The sequence below is a fragment of the Saccopteryx bilineata genome, chromosome 6 (genome assembly GCF_036850765.1).
Source record: "Saccopteryx bilineata isolate mSacBil1 chromosome 6, mSacBil1_pri_phased_curated, whole genome shotgun sequence".
Lineage (NCBI taxonomy): Eukaryota > Metazoa > Chordata > Mammalia > Chiroptera > Emballonuridae > Saccopteryx > Saccopteryx bilineata.
The window spans coordinates 50,357,159-50,376,874 of NC_089495.1; the positions used below are offsets into that span (position 1 = coordinate 50,357,159).

Here is a 19,716-nt window from a genome sequence, read left to right on the forward strand (position 1 = left end):
AAAAAGACTTTGGTTTTATAGCATGCTTAGATACAGTTTGATTCATTTCATTTTAAATGGCTTTTAATGTTTCTCTACATTTTAAATAGTGCCAAATGTGGGCCTATGTTGTTATGGATACATCGTTAAAATATTCCAAACTAAGGTTAAATCATATGACATTCGGTTATAATTCCTAATCTGAACATGAGAAGAATGGAGGTTCCGGAAATTAAAATAAGCACAAACAGATGTTGACCCTTTGACTCTGCCAGGAGTACTTACTGTCCTATTTGCTTTATCTGGTCCCTTGTGCCATCACATTCAAGATCCTGAACTCAAGTTTGGTTAAGTCATCGGTGAAATACAATCTTTTTCCTCTCAAATGGACAGTAATTCTTATGGCTGCAACTAAACCTAAACGATAGCTGAGAAAATCCAGTAAGAAGAGCATTGTACTTGGGGAAGGAAAGTGGCAGAAATCAGTATTTCTTGCATTTCTTCTGTGAGCAGGCACAGGCATGACTGCCAGGTCTCCCAAACTGCTTGGGTCTTCCCCACCTCATCGGTACCCTCATTCACAATGGTGATGGAAGCCAAGATCACTAATCTGTTGGGATGTTTTTTCCCTCCGTCTTTTTCAGCATTGCGGTCCAGAAATTAAGTGGGTAGATGGAAGCAAGCCACTGCTGAAAGTTTCAACTCACCTGGTTTCCACGGTGTATACTCAGGTACACGCTGTTCCACTGAAATTAGCAGTGGTTGCTCTGTAAATGAATTTGTATGATTCACTTTTTTTGAGTTTGGCAACACAAAAGTCTAATTGATATGTTAGATGGATATAAATCCTCTTTTGAAGAGGAAGCACATATAAGGTGCTCATATGTACTGAAATGAAGTAATAGTACAAGTAACATTTCTTAACAGTTTTCCTCTTGTTGGAGGATCTTTTGAAACCTTTTTTAAAATTTATTTTTATCTCTTTGATGTTTTCATTTTTATATGATCAGCTTCATAGTCTAAAAATAAAACATACGTGTTCCTATTTCCACAGTAGGTATGCTAATAAGCTTTCTGTTTTCTTTTTTTCCCCAGGATCAGCATTTGCATAATTTTTTCCAGTACTGTCAGAAAACTGAATCTGGAGCCCAAGCCTTAGGGAATGAACTTGTGAAATACCTTAAGGTATGACATGGCTTTCTTAGTAACACCTTTCTAATGAGTTTGGAGGGGGTTGAGTTTTCTATTTGGTGGTGAATGTTATAAGGATGCTTTTAGCTAGATACTCTCACACCAATAACTTCTACATGGTTTTACATAATATCAAGATGGGGACTGAAAAATAGTGCTCTTCCCTGCCTGACCAGGTGGTGGCACAGTGGATAGAGCATTGACCTGGGATGCTGAGGACCCAGAGTCAAAACTCCAAGGTCGCCAGCTTGATCATGGGCTCACCAGCTAGAGTGTGGAGTCACCGGCTTGAGCCTGGGATCATAGACATGACCTATGGTCACTGGCTTGAGCAAAGGGTCATTGGCTCAGCTGGAGCCGTACCCACTCATCTCCTCACCCCCATCCCCATCAAGGCACATAAGAGAAGGCGATTAATGAATAGCTAAAGTGCTGCAGCTACGAGTGGATGCTTCTCATCTCCCTCTCTTCCTGTCTGTCCGTCTGTCTCTCACGTGCACATGCTAAAAAAAAAATAGTCTTCTTTCCACCTTCATCCTAGTCCCATGTATACTTTTCTCATGCTGGACCTAAAACATTCTTCTCCCTGCATAGAAAACCACTCACTTACAGAGGCCTTGCATGTGGAGTGCTCACTGGGCCCACAGCAAAGTAACAGGCACATAAGCAGCAGTGACTTCAGTCTCACCATTAAAGAACTTCTAGTTCATTGTAGGAAATAAGCTTCATGAATGCATGCTAGGTGGTTTAAAATAATATGTCACCAACCCAGCTGTGTGCAGGGCAGGGGAGGCTCCTGGAGTCTTTGTACAATGGGAGCAAGGTGGTTTGGTCTAAGGGACTTTCATCTGCAATGTGATTCTCGGGGAACATTTGTTAAAAGGCGAGCAGCTGAAAGGACATAAGAAACATGGAAATGGAATAAAAGTTTGTTTGATTTCAGCAAGGAAAATGGCATGGGGATCCTGAGATTACTGCTGTGCCAAATCCCCTTTCAGCTACCTCATGGAGAGCCATGTGACATGAAGAAGAGCCTTTATATTAGTTTCCTATTGCTCCTCTAAGAAATTGCCACAAACTTGGTGGCTTAAAACAACACAATTTATTATCTTACACACTTCAGTAGGTCCAAAGTCTGACATGAGCCTCACTGGGCTAAAACGGGGTTATTAATAGGTTGGAAACTAGGGGTGAAAGTGTTTTCTTATACTTTTCAGCTTATAAAGGCTCACTGCCTTCATTCCTTGGCTTGTGGCCACTTCGTCCATCTCAAAACCAACAAAGTTGCACCTCTGACCATTCCTTAGACGTCCCCCCAACTCTCCTCTTTTGCCTCCCTCTTCCACCTTTAAAGACCCCTGTGATTACATCAGGCCCACCTGAGTAAATCCAGGAGCATTCCCCTATCTTAAGGCTGCTGGTTAGCATCCTCCATTCCCCTTTGCGGGTAACATTCGTAGATTCTGGGAATGAAGACATGGGTGTTTTTGTACCTTGTTGATGGACTCCTTCCATCCTTCTTTGAGACTGAGAGGAAATTGCCTAGGGTAGGTTTATTTTGAAGATAACTCGAACTTCGGTATCCCATGTCTTCAGAGTCTGCACGCCATAGAAGGCCATGTGATGATCGCCTTCTTGCCCACCATCCTAAACCAGCTGTTCCGCGTCCTCACCAGAGCAACTCATGAGGAAGTTGCTGTCAACGTGACACGGTGAGAGGGGTGATACTCTTCTTCCCTTTCAGTCTGTCCACATCTGGAGCACAGTCATACATATCTGGGGTGCTAGTATGTGTAAAACATTATATTTAAGAAATTTCTTTTAATTCCATTTGTAGAGATCCCATCTAATTTCTTGTTTCCTGTGGTACCAATAGCATCATCATTATTCTACTACTATGATAATAATGAAATGTTTCCATTTCCACATTACTATTCATTGCTTTATTCATTCCTATGGTGTGTAGGGTCATTATTCATGTGGTTGCCCAGTGCCATGAGGAAGAATTAGAGAGCCACTTGAGGTCATATGTTAAGGTATGTAAAATAAACTGTCCCGGTCATTTAAGTCTGTGGCTCTCCAATTTTCCTTCTGAGAACTTATTTTTTTTTAAAAGTCTAGTTATTTTTGGATGAAACTTAACATCTCTGCTTTCTCTTCTATATCAAACAGCCTGTGCTTGCACCTTGACGAGGGAAGGTCCAGAGAGGGGCAGTCATTCACTTACTTACTTAATATCATTTTGTCAACTATAATTCTTCTTTTAATGGGTTTTGTAAATAATGTGACCCAAATGATGTGGAAGTTTAAAGAAGACTTTAAACTCTTAGCTAGGCCTCTCATATAGCTTGTTGTCTTCATTTTTTTTTTTTCCCCTGTCTAAAATTCCCAGGGAAACCGTTTCTCCCAAGATAGGAATATTAGCTCTGGCCACCATCTAAACAGATGACTATAGGGGACAGCAAAAGATCTTGTTGGGATAAATATCAACAAGTTCTTCATCTATATATAATATGCAGTAAACATAGTGGCAGTCACTGTTTAAACAGTTATACATGTGCCATTTAGTCTTTGATACTCTATGAATTATAGCTGTGTGTTCATTTAAAAAATGAAGTTCAGGTTGTTCAGGGTATCAGTAACCCAGTGTCATATGGCACATTTTGGGGAAGTCCTTAGGGGGTGGGGTGGGCAGGAGGACCACTGGCCTGAGTCAGGTGATTCACCTATTTTGATTGGTTCCCCAAAGGCATCCTGAGCTCCCTCTTTCTGTCACGTGACGACAAGCCTTCCCACCTTCCGTTTCCACACCTTCCTCTCCCACCCGTGCAATTGTACCTCAGTCCCTGATCTTCATCCTTTGGAGACTCTTCAGCTTTCTGCGCAACTTGGAGAACCAGTGCATTAAAACATCTTTCCTTTTTCTTCAAAGTATGCATATAAGGCCGAGCCATATATTGCCTCCGAATACAAGACAGTGCATGAAGAACTGGCCAAATCCATGACCACCATTCTCAAGCCTTCTGCTGATTTCCTCACCAGCAACAAACTACTTAAGGTATACTGGGAGGGCCAGTGTGACTGCTATTGAAATCCATTAAGGAAAGTTCAGACTCCTCAGCTTGATCGGTTCACCCTTTTTGTGCACTCTTGGAGACCATCACCACCTCCTAAAAAGCACTAACAGAGTTAGTTCTTCAGTACCAACTTTACTGCTTATACTGTTGCTTCTTTTGAAGCTTCAAATATCAAGTTTCATGAGCTCTTGGGTATTAGTAAGCCATTATATTTAAATCATTGGAGGACCGTGCATTAGAGATGATACAGGCAGGTGTCACCTGACAAGACTCAGCCAGGAGGAAAAATTGCACATCTGATCGAGCAGTGCCTCTTGTGTGGGTTTTCCCATGCTGTTTCCGAGTGGGACAGTCACTTACTGCTGGACGTGTGAAAGCAGGACAACACCTGCCATGCGCCTTTGGTCTGATAATAATTTGCCAAGAGGTCCAGCCATGCATTTGGTCACATCTGTTTTATGTCAGTAACTTAGTTCCCCTAAGAGAGTAAATATCTCTTTTAATTGGTTGTTTCTCTTACTGGAATCCTTTTTTTTTTCTTTCTTTCAGTATTCATGGTTTTTCTTTGATGTTTTGATAAAATCCATGGCCCAGCATTTGATAGAGAACTCCAAAGTTAAGGTATGTCACTTCATATACGGGCTTGCGAGGCAGTTCTTAGGGAAAACTAGCTTTCATTATGTTTGTAGCTAACATTTATTAATGGCTTCTGTGTGCCACTGACAATACTGTTTCTAAGTGCTTTCCATTAATAAAGCATTTAAGCTTTATCGTAGCCCTCAGGGGAGTATTAGCCTTACCCCTCATTTTATAGACAAAGACGCTGAGGCCAGAATGCTTACATTACTTGCCCAAGACTATTGTGCTACTAGTGAATGGAGAGAGCCAGGTTTGGAGACCATTCTGGCTCTAAAGCCCACACTTCTCAAAGCAGCGTGTCATTAAATCCAAAGAAAAATGTGTCTTTTCCTTTGCCTAGATGAGAAACCGTCAAGTTTGTTGAAATGGGAATAGTGGTTTAAGCATTCATTTAAAATGCATTTACCTGCTGTTTCCTAAGTGTCTTGAACAACACGTTTCTCAGGGACTTAGAAGAGTGTCTGATGCTACCTCATGTCCTCTGTAACCAATGAATGGACTCTGAGACCACTTAGTCTCCCTGCCCCGCCCTCCTCTCCAAGGTGCCTGGGTGTGTGCTTGTGTGACGTGCTGGGTCCCCATGCTCATCTCTGGCTGTTGCTGCCTGTTTGAGAGTAGATTATTTTTTTTGTAAAATCCCAAGGCAGTAATAAACACAGGTGGCCGTGTTGCAGGGCTCCTTCTGAAATGGAAGGTTTTGGAATTGCTGGTGTGACTGTAAATTCTTGCCACATTGTAGCTATACAGAAGTCAGAGGTGTGAGCTGGAGGCACTCAGCAGGAAGCAGCAGTTGTGGTACCTGGCAGTCTCTCTCAAAGAATGTGGGAGCAGGGAGGATTCGCAGGCAGGGAGGGTCAGAACCTAGGCCATCTGGACGCTAGGAGGAAGGCTTGGGAAAAGCTGATGGTTTTTTTGTTAAGCAGGTTAGTGGTTCAGAACCTAAAGCTCTAGTTTCCTCTAGTGGCGTGGCACTTGATGCATGACTAGGTGGTTTCCTGTTTTTTTTGTGTGTGTATTTTTTTTTTTTAATCCAGTTTTAACACTTGGGGAGATGCCAGGTGGATGCGGGCCCTGCCTTCCACAGAATAGTGTACCATCAAAATCATGCCAGAACAACCTGCCAAGAAAAAAAATCTAGCAGACAGGCTACTTGGCAGTGTGTAGCTAGTGTACCTGTATATACGCACGTGCACACATATATGCATGTTATGTGGATATGTTTGTTACCAGTTGGCTCAGTGGTAGAGTGTCAGCCCAGTGTGTGGAAGTCCCGGGTTCGATTCCTGGCCAAGGCACACAGGAGAAGTGCCCATCTGCTTTTCCACCCTTACCCCTCTTTTTTCTATCTCTCTCTTCCCCTCCTGTATCCAAGGCTCCATTGGAGCAACGTTGGCCCAGGTACTGAGGACAGCTCCATGGCCTTTGCCTCAGGTGCTAGAATGGCTCTAGTTGTAACAGAGCAACGCCCAAAATGGGCAGAGCATTGCCCCCTAGTGGACTTGCCGGGTGTATCTGGTCAGGCGCACCCAGGAGTCTCTCTGCCTCTCTGCTTCTCACTTCAGAAAAATACAAAAAAAAAAAATGTTGTCTTATGAGTCCTGGCCAGGTAGCTCAGCTGCTTAGAGCACAGTCCTGATTTTCCAAGGTTGTGTGTCCGGTCCCTGATTAGGGCACATACAAGGATCAACTAGTGAATACATAAATGAGTGGAACACCAAATCATTGTCTCTCTCTCTCTCTCTCTCTCTCTCTCTCTCCCTCTTTCACTCTCTCCCTTCCTCTTTCTCTCTAAAATCAATAAATAAAAATTAAATATGTTGTCACATACAAGATAGGCTTTAGGCCTCTATTAGTTTGTGAGGGCTGCTGTAGCAACTACCACAGCCTGGGTGGCTTAAACAAGAGAAATTTATTTTCTCACAATTCTGAAGGCTGAAAGTTCAAGATCAAGAGGTCTGTAAGGGTTGATTTTTTCTGAGGCCTCTCTCCTTGGCTTGTAGATGACTGTTTTCTTCCTGTGTTTTTATACTGTGTTCTAATCTCCATTTTCTTATAAGGATACCAGCCCTGTTGGATTTTAAAATTGATTTTAGAGAGAGGAAGGGAGAGAGAGAGAAAGAGAGAGACATCGATTTGTTGTCCCACCCATTTATGCATTCACTGGTTGATTTTATCCCCTGACTAGGGATCAACCTCACAATCTTGGCATATCAGGACAATAATCAACTGAGCTAACTACCCAGGGCTTAGTGACCTTGTTTTAACTTAATTACCTCTTTAAAGACCCTGTCTCCAAATACTGTCATATTCTGAGGTACAGGACATTAACACATGAATTTTGAAATCTGCCTTCTGGTCCAACTCCTCTCTTGTGTCACAGAGGTTGAGATGGAAGTGCAGACTCGCGAAGGAGCCGGCCAAGGGTCACCCAGCTGAGCAGAGCCAAGCCTCACACTGGCGTCAGAACCTGCCTCTCCCAGATGCTCTGCCACGTCTAGCCTTGCAACCTAATTCTTCCCTGCCCCTGGGAGCTCTGCAGAGCAGACCATTCACATGTTATCATGCACAGTCTTTGCCAGAAGCTAATTGTGTCTTGGTCCTAAAACAATATTCAGAGAGTTTTTAGAAGTACCTTGTTTTAAAATTGTTATCCAACTTAAAAATAAACAGTGGCATCCAAAAGGAGAAAACTATAGCATAATTTACTATAAAAACAGGTTTAAAACGCCTCCTTACCGCTTGAGAGAGTTGAACAGTTTCACTTTTGGAAGGCTCTCCTCTGATTCCTCTTTGGTGTCACCCAGAAGCCATGCCACTCTCCCGAAATCATACAATATTGGTCTGCAAACTTCTCTCACATTTTTTGAAGCCTTCCTTCAGTTTGCCTTGTCTCATAGGAGTAGTGAGTTTTATATGTTTGAAGTAGTTTTTTGTTGTTGTTGTTTGTCTTATTCGTACAACTTAAGAACTGTATGTCCTAGTTCCTGATCCCAGTGTTCTAAATTTAAGGAACAAGTTCATGGTCACCATTCCTGTACTATTGGTGATTTTCAAAATCATGATCAAATCCCCTCAGAGTTTTTATATTTTTTGACTGAAGATTATTAGTATCACCCACCATGTTAATCCTGACCTGATTTCTTTCTTTCCTCATTGGTGAGTTTTTGTTCAAATGCCATGACTTATATGAGCACCTGGGCCTCAGATTCATATCAGAGCCAGATCATGCTTTCAGTGTTGCTGAAAGTGTCCTTTCCAAAGGTACCTGGCTTTGAGCAGCATTTGGGGACTTAGTGTGTGTTGAATTGAGGCCTTCAGCGTACACTCCCTGGGTTAATGTGGTCATTTATCTGGTGCACACTTACGAGAAGTCTGCATGGTGGTCTCCTTGCTTCTGATGTTACACTGTTTCTGGAGATGGAGGTGGCCACGTGTACCCATCTTCCCATCCCCAGCCAATAAAACTACACTTTGTTACATTTGCTCTCAGCTCTGGGTCCGAGCCTCTCTTTGAACTAGCATCTACAATAAGTAATTTCTTTGCTAGACTCGAGTGTTTCAAGTGACATATATATATATAGGTGACATATATGTGCTTGGAATTTTTAAAAAGTGGTTTTTGAGTAGACCTCATTAAGGGCTACTATAGCATTTATAACCACCACCCCACTCTTCCTCAATGGGCAGCATATTTTAGGTGTGTTTCTTTTCTATTGTTTATATTTAGCAGCTGTAATTTCAGCAGGCTCATTTTGAATTTCCTTTCCACCCACACTGAATGAAGCAGATTGCTGGCATTCTACAAGTGTACTTCAAGGAAGTTAGAAAACCTGGCATAGGGTAGGATGAATATGTACCCTTAAGTGTCACTTCTTTAACTTTCAACTATTTTCTGGCTTAATTGAGCAAGGAAAGAGCTTTCATTTGAAAATGTGAAGAATGGTATGGTTCATGTTCTAAATGGACTGTTTGGACGTTTTATAGTGGTGCTGATGAAGGTGTTAGCACGGGAAGGATGAGGTGGGGTTAGGGATGAGATAGGATTGGAGATGAGGATGGAAAACATGAATGAATAGGAGAGAATATTAAGTCAACTAATTATTTGACCCAGCAATTCTACTTCTATGTGTCATATTTACTGAAGAGAACTGAAAACACATGTTTACAATATACACTAATGTTTATAGCAGCTTTACCTGTAATAGCCCAAAACTGGAAACAACAAAATGTCCATTAACCGGTGAATGGACAAACCAAAGTGGTAACTCCATGCAATGGAATACTGCCTAGTAATAAACAGGAACAAACTACTGATTCTTACAACAACATGGATGAATCTCAAAAGCATTATGTTATGTGAAGGAGGTCACTGTGATCATGCAGACTCCATACTGTAAGAGTCCATTTTATGACATTCTAGGAAAAGAGAAACTACAGGGACAGAAAACAGCAGTGGTCTCCAGGGGCTGGGGGAGAGGAGAAGTGATTCAAGGTACACAAAGGAACTTTTATTCTGAAAGAAATGTTCTATGTCTTGATTGTGGTGGTGGTCACACAACTGTATTCACTTGTCAAGAGTTACCAAACCGAATACCTTAAAAGGGTAAATTTTGGCCCTGGCCGGTTGGCTCAGCAGTAGAGTGTCGGCCTGGCGTGCGGGGGACCCGGGTTCGATTCCCGGCCAGGGCACATAGGAGAAGCGCCCATTTGCTTCTCCATCCCCCCCTCCTTCCTCTCTGTCTCTCTCTTCCCCTCCCACAGCCAAGGCTCCATTGGAGCAAAGATGGCCCGGGCGCTGGGGATGGCTCCTTGGCCTCTGCCCCAGGCGCTAGAGTGGCTCTGGTCGCGGCAGAGCGATGCCCCGGAGGGGCAGAGCATCACCCCCTGGTGGGCAGAGTGTTGCCCCTGGTGGGCGTGCCAGGTGGATCCCGGTCGGGCGCATGTGGGAGTCTGTCTGACTGTCTCTCCCCGTTTCCAGCTTCAGAAAAAATACAAAAAAAAAAGGGGTAAATTTTATTTTGTGTAAATTAAACCTCAATAAATGTGAGTTAAACAAACAAAACAGTTAAGTCAGTTTTGAGTGGGGGAGAAAAAGGCCATCTAGATATTACATCTGACAGTGTAGGAAAGTGAGCTTTTGAGAGAGAGAAGTAGGACATGGTTGGCCAGGGAGGATGGGACTTGAGTAGTTGCACTTGGGATATCCTAAGCTTCAGGGCTGTGGGTTCAGCTGCTATGACAGAGATATAAAATAACAGTAACTTAAGAAAAATGTGTATTTATCCTCACGATAACTTAAGAAAGAAAAAGTTTTGTTTATTCTCACATGAAAGTTCAAACAAGTAGGGGTGTTCTGTTCCACAAAGATTATTGGGGGCATAGACTCCTTCCGTCTCACTGCTTTGTCTACCTGGAGTGCTGCTCATTCTCTTGATCTTACTGGATTCACCACCACATCCACATGGAGTCAGCAGGAAGAAGATAAATCTTCCCCCTGCCCCCAAAGGATACGACCTATTGTTACCCCATTGACCAGGTTTAGTCACATGCTCTCTTGTCACTTATCTGCAAGGGATTCTGGTTAATGTAGTCTTTATTCTGAGTGTCCATGCAACCAGTTAAAATGTTGAGGTTCTATTACAATGAGAGAGTAGGGTGTCCTCCAGGAACAGAAACCTGCCTTGGTACTCCTATCACCCTCAGTCATTGGCCAGGAGCAGCCCAGGCAGGGTGTGGCCATTCAGCAGCGGATTTCAGAGTACAGCAGCCAGGCTGTGGATCAATTATACTCCCTGCATTTGGAGATCTGAGTTACCATTTTCATGGCACCATCTGGGTAGAGAAAAAAATAAACATGGAGAGGTTAGAGAAACTGATCTTTGTGAATGAAAATAATGAGGATTCAGGGGAAAGAAAAGATGTAGAAGAAAATAGAAGAAGGAAAGTAGGAATTCCAATAAGAGAGGATAACTTTACATTTCTGGGAAATGTCATTGGCAGATTTCTTGTCTACACCATTACTTTTCTGTTTGCTAAGCTAGTAAAATGAAGTTTATTAGTTAATAGTCTTATTTATTATAGCTCACTGAGCAGTAAAATAGCCTATAGAAGAGAGGTCTCTAACTCTCACAAGAGAGTGGAACACAGTAAGGAACAAAAACTTGAACATTTGAAGACTGTTGCAGAGTTTTTGTACGTAAAGCAGTGATTTGTGCAGCAGCGTTTGTCAGAACCCCGACAATGTGACATGTAGGACACGGTGTAGCCCATTGCTGGTGTCTGCAAAGATGTGGCTCTTAGCAGCAGAGATCACGAGCGTTCACAGCAAGACTAAGTGTGGGTCGTCAGGGAGGTTCCACTCAGCGGCAGGGTCGGGTGGCAGGAGCTTAGCAGCTGGCAGGATGGCACAGAAGTGTTGAGCTCACAGCAGGGTTGGGTAGGGGCCTGAGGAGGCTTGAGGAGGCTGATCTGGTGTGGACAAGCACTGGCCAGGCAGACCCTGCTCCTGCAGCATTTGTCAGAGGAGCAGGTGGTGGTGGCTGGGCCACTGGCGATGCTGCAGCAGCACTGAGGGGAGCTACCATAGCAGGGCCTGGTCAGGAGTTGGAGTTTCATTTGACTGAGGAGTCTCTAACATCTCAGCATCCTCCTCTGAGCTAGAGCTTAAATACTGACCCCTCTGGACATCAGCCAGTATCCTAAGTGATGTTCTTCCATTTCAGTTTATAGTAGTCTCCATAAAAGCATCTAATAAGCTCAGTCTTTGTCACCTTAAGATGTGTGTCTTACCATTGTTTTGTTACCAAAGTACGACTCTTGACCGTAGCTGTTTGTCACTGCGGAGAGCTTCATTTCAGTCTTTAAGGACAGAATTGTCACCTCCTAATCACTGAACAGCATTGTTGTTTGCCATGTTAATTGTCCACCACTCTTCACCACTTTTCTTTCTTTCTAATAAAAACTTTTTATTGCCTGACCTGTGGTGGCACAGTAGATAAAGCATCGACCTGGAAATGCTGAGGTCGCCGGTTCGAAACCCTGGGCTTGCCTGGTCAAGGCACATATGGGAGTTGATGCTTCCAGCTCCTCCCCACTGTCTGTCTCTCTCTTTCCCTCTCTCTCTCCTCTCTAAAAATGAATAAAAAAAACAAACAAAAAAAACAAAACAAACAAAAAACATTTTATTAAAGAAATATTAAAATAAGTTTGAAAGTCGGAAAGGGAGTAGTTTAATGACTCGTATCGCTATCACCCAGCTTACACAGTACCAGCACTCTTACTTTATAAATCCACACTCACACTTTTTTACTAGAATATCGTCAAAGCAATTTCCAAATATTTTATCATTTCAATCTGTAAAACGTTAGTGTCATTTTTAACAGATAAAGCCTTTAAAATAAAGACGTAACATTCCACCATTGTTGCACCCAGCAAAATTAGCTGTATTTCTTTATTATCATCTAACATCCACCAATCTGTATTCACTTTCCCCCCGGGTATCTCAGAACTGTCATGTTACTATTGGTTTGTCTGGATTGGGATCTGAACATAGTCCACACATTGCATTTGGTAGATATGCCTCCAGAGTTTCTTGGATCTCAAACTGTTTCCTCTCCATTTGGTTTTTGGTGTTTGGGGTTTTTTAGAGGGGGGTTGTTTGTTTGTTTGTTTTTATTGCAGTGTATCTGTTGAATAAAGTGGGCCGTTTGTCCTTTCAGAATTTCCACATTCTAGATTTGGTGATTGTAACGTCACAGTTTTCTGTGACATGGTCTGTGCCCCCTTGTCTTTTCTGTCAACTTGTGCTGATATCTGGAGGCTCCGCTCCATTCAGGTTTGATTTGCTTCTTGTCAGAGATGGTTCCGAGCCAGCACTACTGCCTCACCTCAGGAGGTTTACAGTAGCTGGTGTCACACTTTTAATTATGATGGTATCGACTGAGATCTATGTGGTGTTCCACCCCTCCCATTCATTATAGTTTCCCTTCTGCTTTCATGGTTTTAGCTGCCACTGACTCAGCCATGTGCTGAAGGCCACAAGCATTTCTTGGGAAACCTGTTTTTCAGGAATGCTGGGCCAACTTGCACAGCTGGAAGTCATCCCTGGTGGGTAGAGTTAGCCTTGCCTGAGTTCCCGGAAGCTGATCATCTGTTGAGGCCAACACCTCAGGAGATAGAATTATTGGTTGCACATATGGAACAAAGCCCTTTGTGATTTCAAATTTTACTGTATTGCTTTTAAAAGTAGGTGAACTTTAAATTCTTATTACTTGATTCTTACCTCACTGAATTCTTGAATCTACATAAGTTACAGAGATTTCTTGTTATTGTTTGAAAATTAAGATTTAATGCATAGCATAAAGCATGTTTTCATGTCAGAAATACTTAGGTTCTAGTTCTAGTTTTACAAAATACTGTTTGTTTCATATTGGGACACTGGTTTGGTTGTTCTAAAACAGGCCAAAACAATAGTGCCTTAAATAAGATAGAAGGTTCATCTCTTTCTTTTTGGAAAATTATAAGCCAGTAGGCAGCTTGGAGAGTGGGGAAAACTTGTTGTCCCCCCCCCCCCAAGGTCATTCAGGGTCTCAGGCTTCTATCAAATTACCCAGCTCAAGTGTCATCCTTCTGTGGTTGAAAAGCTGGCTGACCACCATCACACGTTTCAGGCAGTGGTAAAGAAGAGAACCTGGAAGGCAACTGCTCCTTTTATGAGTGTGGCTCACAGAGGCATGTATCACTTCCTTGTACAGCCCATGGGCCAGAACTCTGTCACGTAGTTCTTATCTAGCCACAAGTTAGGATGGGAAATGTAGTCTTCAGTTGGACTGCTGTTTGCTCCCATAAAACCCAAGGGCTCCACCACTAAAAAAAGAGAAGGCAGCCCTGGCCAGTTGGCTCAGCGGTAGAGCGTCGGCCTAGCGTGCGGAGGACCCGGGTTCGATTCCCGGCCAGGGCACACAGGAGAAGCGCCCATTTGCTTCTCCACCCCTCTGCCGCGCTTTCCTCTCTGTCTCTCTCTTCCCCTCCCGCAGCCAAGGCTCCATTGGAGCAAAGATGGCCCGGGCGCTGGGGATGGCTCCTTGGCCTCTGCGTCAGGCGCTAGAGTGGCTCTGGTCGCAACATGGCGACGCCCAGGATGGGCAGAGCATCGCCCCCTGGTGGGCAGAGCGTCGCCCCTGGTGGGCGTGCCAGGTGGATCCCGGTCGGGCGCATGCGGGAGTCTGTCTGACTGTCTCTCCCTGTTTCCAGCTTCAGAAAAATGAAAAAAAAGAGAAAGCAAGTAGAGGTATTAAAGGTCAGTTAGTACTCATTACTGAATCTCTTTAAGCTTCTGTTTCTTCACCTGTAATTTGAGGATGAAAATATTCCCCTATGGTGGCTGTTCGAATCACATGCATGAATGGATAAATGTGTGGAACATCTAACTCAGTCCCCCTCACATTTCAGGCCCTATTAAGTGGTTCCATTTATAATGGGCAGGGAGAGGTGGCAGGCATCACAGAAGATAAAGAGCACGGCCTTGGACTCATGGTAGATCTGGATTTGAATATCTGTTAGTTGACTGAGGAATGAGGGTTAAACTCATAAGGTATCTCATAATAATTTAATGAAAAAGTACATAGAAATATCTTGTGCAGTTCCTGACATGTACAAGATACATGGTATCTTGGAAGTGGTAGCTGATTGTTGAGTGGTCTGCGTGTAATTTCTCAAGCATTCCTGATGAGGAAACATTACTGTATAAAATTAATTTGAAGAGGACTGCTTCTAAGGAATTTCAATCTGTATATCTTCAGTTTCAGTACTGAAGGCAGTGTTTTCTCAACAGACCTCTGCAAGGTATAGGCATTAGAATCACCAAAAGTAGGTACTCGGTAAAAAGGCAGCTCCTGGTCAGTGTCTCTGGCCACAGTCACGTCTCCACACTTTTATAAACATCTCCAGGGTGATCTTTATCACTGAAGTTTGACATCTCAGGTCTAAGCCACAGCACTTCCTTGAAGTGTTAGAATACTCGTACCATACTTTGAGAGAAGAAAGAATAATGCATCTTATCTAATTTCAGATAAGTAAGATTAGAAGGCTGAGTTTTTTAAGTAGATTGAGAGGTGAGATATTTTCACCCAAAGGGTTTCAATTTAAAAAGTGATGAATGTTTGGTCTAAATTCTTGTTAGGTATTGCGAAACCAGAGATTTCCTGCATCCTATCATCATGCCGTGGAAACTGTTGTGAACATGCTGATGCCGCACATCACTCAGAAGTTCCGAGATAACCCAGAGGCATCCAAGAATGCAAACCATAGCCTTGCTGTCTTCGTCAAGGTGGGACCTCTAGGCAGGAGGGTGTCCGCGAAGTGACTGGAATTGTTCTTTCTGGAGTAACTGGTGTATAGTAGTTCTTAGGTAGTTGCTCAGTCAGTGTCGGTGTGTGTGTACGTGTATGATACAGGATAAACTTATTAACAATAAAGTCTGATTAGAACCCAACTTTCCAAAAAGTTTGGACCTAAATACTTACCATTATGGGTTTTGTCCACAGAGATGTTTCACCTTCATGGACCGGGGCTTTGTCTTTAAGCAGATCAACAACTACATCAGCTGCTTTGCTCCTGGAGATCCAAAGGTAGTGTGTGTGTTACACGCTGTTCTTTTAGTCTCATTGATCTCCTTCCAGGAACCTCCCTATTTCTCTCTGTTCGCATCAGAATTTTCACTCAGTGCCAGAGCCACTACTCACTACCCCTCATGAAGACACTAGCTAGTACTTATTTGCGTTAATGTGTGGGATATTAGGAACACAGGAATTCTGAATGTGAAATAAACATATCTATTTGATTTTCTCATAAACATCTGAAATGACTTCTCAACTGAAAAACTAAAAGGATTTGAGTTGGGAGTCATTATTTAGCAAGGTAATAGAAGTAACTTTGGGCTTTCTCTTACTCATTTTTTAAATTTTATTCAGCCTGTGTCTGTAATTATAAGCTGCCTGAAATCCTTTCTTGAAGTAGGAGGGGCATAAATAACAAATGCCCAAAAAGTCGGTGGAAAACATTGTTTAATGAAATGTCTTCTCAATTTTCAAACATATCTGTGCAGCCATTCTAAAATCTAAAGTAGCATAGAGCATGCAGTTCCAAGAAGGTCAAGAGGTTATATAGTGGGTCTGTTATTTCTTACAGGTTTTTTAGGATGCTGTGTAAAGTATCCAGTGAGGTATTTAACTTAGAACTAAATTTTTTTTTCCTGCAGACCCTCTTTGAATATAAGTTTGAATTTCTCCGTGTGGTGTGCAATCACGAACATTATATTCCATTGAATTTACCAATGCCATTTGGAAAAGGCAGGATTCAAAGATACCAAGGTAATTCTACCTTCACATATACTTAGTCTTTTCACTAAGGGTGTTACTTATTTTTAATAAAATGAAAGTTGATTCCAATATGACATTAGAATTTTTTTGTATTGTTTCATTGATGGATTAAATTTTTTTCTAGTTAAATTTTCATTTTGAAAAATATTGATAAAATGTTCTATGGGGATTTACTTTTTAGCAAACTTATCAGAGTGCAGATCATAAAGTGCAACTCTTTTTCATTGAAAAATTCCTTTGCTTAAACAATAGAAATCCATTTTACTTACTGTAGTTTTTTTTATTTGTTTCACTTTTCCTTTTTTCTCATGAATTAGCTGTTCTTTCACCAACTGTGGAGTCAAATGAAACTCCTGTAGGTAGGTGTGGGGTGTGATGCTTGCTTTCTTGCATTTTCCTCGTTTAAAAGAAAAAGAATGCAAGTGATTGCTGAAATGCTTTCATATGCTATTCATCTAGGCATTTCCCATCCACTTCAGTCAGTTTCTAAGCTCATGATAAACCAGTGAATGTGTTCTCACAGTAGCTAAGACATTGCTGTGACATCCCAGGGAGGCATCTTGCTTTTTGCTCTGGGTCCTCTAGGATGTTTCTTTAAGAACTAAAACAAACAGAAAGCCCTGCCTCACTATTCCACCTTTTTTGTAGCCCCTGTCCATAGTGGTGGCAGTAACCTAAGTCACAAGCAACATGGCTTTTCACATGCTTTTTATGTTTGCATGTTGAGGCTTGATTAACTGTCCTGTATCCTCTTTTTAAATTCAGCTTATCGTGACTTCTTTATCTTCACTGAGTAAATCAAAGCAGTCTGCCGGGTCTGTCAGGTGGTCTTTATGAGGCCTAGTGCCTGTATGTGCTCAGGATTATTTGTGCTAAAGGGGAGAAAAAGGGGGAGGATGCCGCTAAACTATGAATAACACCGAAATGAAGTGACTCTGCAGTTCAGAGAGCACTGTGCAAAGGCGTTCATTCAGAGACATAAATATCTTCCTCAACAGACTGGTTTTTAAGGAATGGCAAGAGGGATTGAGGCCCTGGAGTTGGCGTCCGGGCTTCCACAAATATTTACCCAGCACCGACTATGTTTAGCCTTGGTATACAGTTGTGGACAAGTGTCCGCATAAAAATGTCCAAACCTGTGAAGAATTTCTGTAAGATTTTATTTGAGCCAAACTGATGACACTTGCCAGGAAGCAAGATCTCAAGCACTTCTTAGAATGGCAGCAGCTTCCTTTAGGCAGCTTCCTTTATGCATTTTATACTGAGGGAACGGAAGGAAGATTACATGAAGGTGGGAGAGAGCAAGGTGGGGGTGAGATTACAGGATAGTTAGCAAGAATATATGCTTTCTTCAGGAGGGTTACCCTCATTTCAAAGGAATGTAACCTACATGCACCAAAGCAATGGATAGGTCTTCCTTAAGGCAGATAAACCTTCTACTAAAACAGTTGTGTGCCTGGGGCATCACTACTCATTGTGGTCTGCCCAATTAGGAATTTGTGATCAGATCACCCTGAGATGTTACTTTCCATAGAACCCCTTTTTTATCCACACAAGGATAACCATCCCTGGCTGTTTATCTAAGGGAAATATATAGAATGTTCAAGTGGTAGTTGCTAAGGACAGAAAAACAGAGCAAGGAAAGGGAATGTGAAGAGGGGTGACATTCGAGATAGGGTGACCAGAAAATGGTAATCTGACTCAAGTGAGGGGTTGAGCCAGGCATACATCTGGAGAACATTCTGGGCTGAAGTAACCGCCAGTTTTCTCAGATCTAACTCCGGCTCTGCTGTCTGGTCTTGCCCAGCACAGTTCCCCAAATTTCAGACACAGCTGCTATTTCCAGCTCCTCCGACATGACAAGCCTACCCCTGACACCCTCCAACCTCAGATAGCCACCTCCCTGGGGATATCCTTATCTCCTCCCTAGCCAGTCACTTAGCACCTCCCACTTGGTGCTGTGAGGTCTCTTCCTCACCCTGCACTTTAAACCTCGTCACACCCTGCCTCACTTCACAGTGATTACCAGCCCCCCTGTACTTGAGGACCATGACTATCTTTTTCTTTCACCTGTCAGGGTGCTGAGAGCAGCTCTTTATACCCGGTGGTTGGACAGTGAATGTGTACTAATGCCTGCCTTCCACTCTGACCCAATGGGGCCCAGTTGTTTATCCTGCAGAACTGAGTGAAATGGAAATCCTTCAGATGCCTAGAGACTGGCACAAACTCTTAGTAGAGTGCCGGGTATTAGGTGACAAGAGGGACTGCCCCAGGCAGATGGGCATGGTCACCTACAGATAATTTACCTTATATTGGTAGAAGTAAGTCTTCTTTATTTTTAAGATTTTATTGGCCCTGGCCGGTTGGCTCAGTGGATAGAGCTATGTATTGCCTCGTGTATGGACGTCCCAGGTTCAATTCCCAGTCAGGGCACACAGGAGAAGTGACCATCTGCTTCTCTCCCCCTCCGGCTCCCCCTTCTCTCTCTTTTCTCCTCCTGCAGCCAGTATCTCAGTTGGTTAAAGCAGTGGTTCTCAAACTCTTTGAAGTTGGGGCACATTTAAAATCCAACAAATAATTGTAGGTGCATTACATACAAATTTCTGAGAAATGTTATAATAATTAAGTCAAATATTAAAGAAAAAAATATAAAGTCCAAGCGTGCTTTTATGGTAATTAAACAAAATAAGTACGACAAAATTAAATTTATTTTGACATTAAAAACATTTTTTTTTTTTTTTTCCTTTTCCATTTTTCTGAAGCTGGAAACAGGGAGAGACAGTCAGACAGACTCCCGCATGCGCCCGACCGGGATCCACCCGGCACGCCCACCAGGGGCGAAGCTCTGCCCACCAGGGGGCGATGCTCTGCCCATCCTGGGCGTCGCCATGTTGCAACCAGAGCCACTCTAGCGCCTGAGGCAGAGGCCACAGAGCCATGCCCAGCGCCCGGGCCATCTTTGCTCCAATGGAGCCTTGGCTGCGGGAGGGGAAGAGAGAGACAGAGAGGAAAGCGCGGCGGAGGGGTGGAGAAGCAAATGGGCGCTTCTCCTGTGTGCCCTGGCCGGGAATCGAACCCGGGTCCTCCGCACGCTAGGCCGACGCTCTACCGCTGAGCCAACCGGCCAGGGCCCCTAAAAACATTTTTTATGTTACATTTTTTGAGTTATGCTTTTTAGAATTCGTAAAAAGGGTTAAAAATTTAAAAAGACAAAAAAATTTATCTTTTTATATATATAGATGCATTCTTAGTAAGATTTAGTAAATTCTCAGGTCCCGGAGCAAATGTGTTAAGTTTTTTCATTCTTGTGTTTATGAGAACCATGAGCCTGATGTGTCCTAGCGATTTCTTCAGTGTTTGGGCATATATTTGAAAGGCAAACTCTCATTTCCTTGTCAATACATTGAAGAATTCCTCTCGTTTTACTCTTAATTGTGTTGAGGGTAGAAAAA

The 19,716-nt window shown here is 42.8% G+C and overlaps 1 protein-coding gene across 30 annotated transcripts in view; it reads left to right on the forward strand.

Annotated features, from left to right (window-relative positions):
* The window catches only part of DOCK9 (dedicator of cytokinesis 9), a 345,301-nt gene that overhangs the window by 246,376 nt on the left and 79,209 nt on the right, over positions 1-19,716 (forward strand). For 19 of the 30 annotated variants that reach the window (XM_066236475.1, XM_066236493.1, XM_066236484.1 and 16 more), the window contains exons 22-30: positions 624-710; positions 1,075-1,164; positions 2,767-2,882; positions 3,137-3,206; positions 4,103-4,228; positions 4,797-4,868; positions 15,067-15,213; positions 15,431-15,514; positions 16,144-16,255. In XM_066236475.1, coding sequence (XP_066092572.1) covers positions 624-710; positions 1,075-1,164; positions 2,767-2,882; positions 3,137-3,206; positions 4,103-4,228; positions 4,797-4,868; positions 15,067-15,213; positions 15,431-15,514; positions 16,144-16,255 — 904 coding nt within the window. Of the gene's footprint in view, positions 1-623; positions 711-1,074; positions 1,165-2,766; positions 2,883-3,136; positions 3,207-4,102; positions 4,229-4,796; positions 4,869-15,066; positions 15,214-15,430; positions 15,515-16,143; positions 16,256-16,581; positions 16,624-19,716 lie in introns of all 30 variants that reach the window. The other 11 variants (XM_066236469.1, XM_066236473.1, XM_066236480.1 and 8 more) reach the window with 1 other exon arrangement.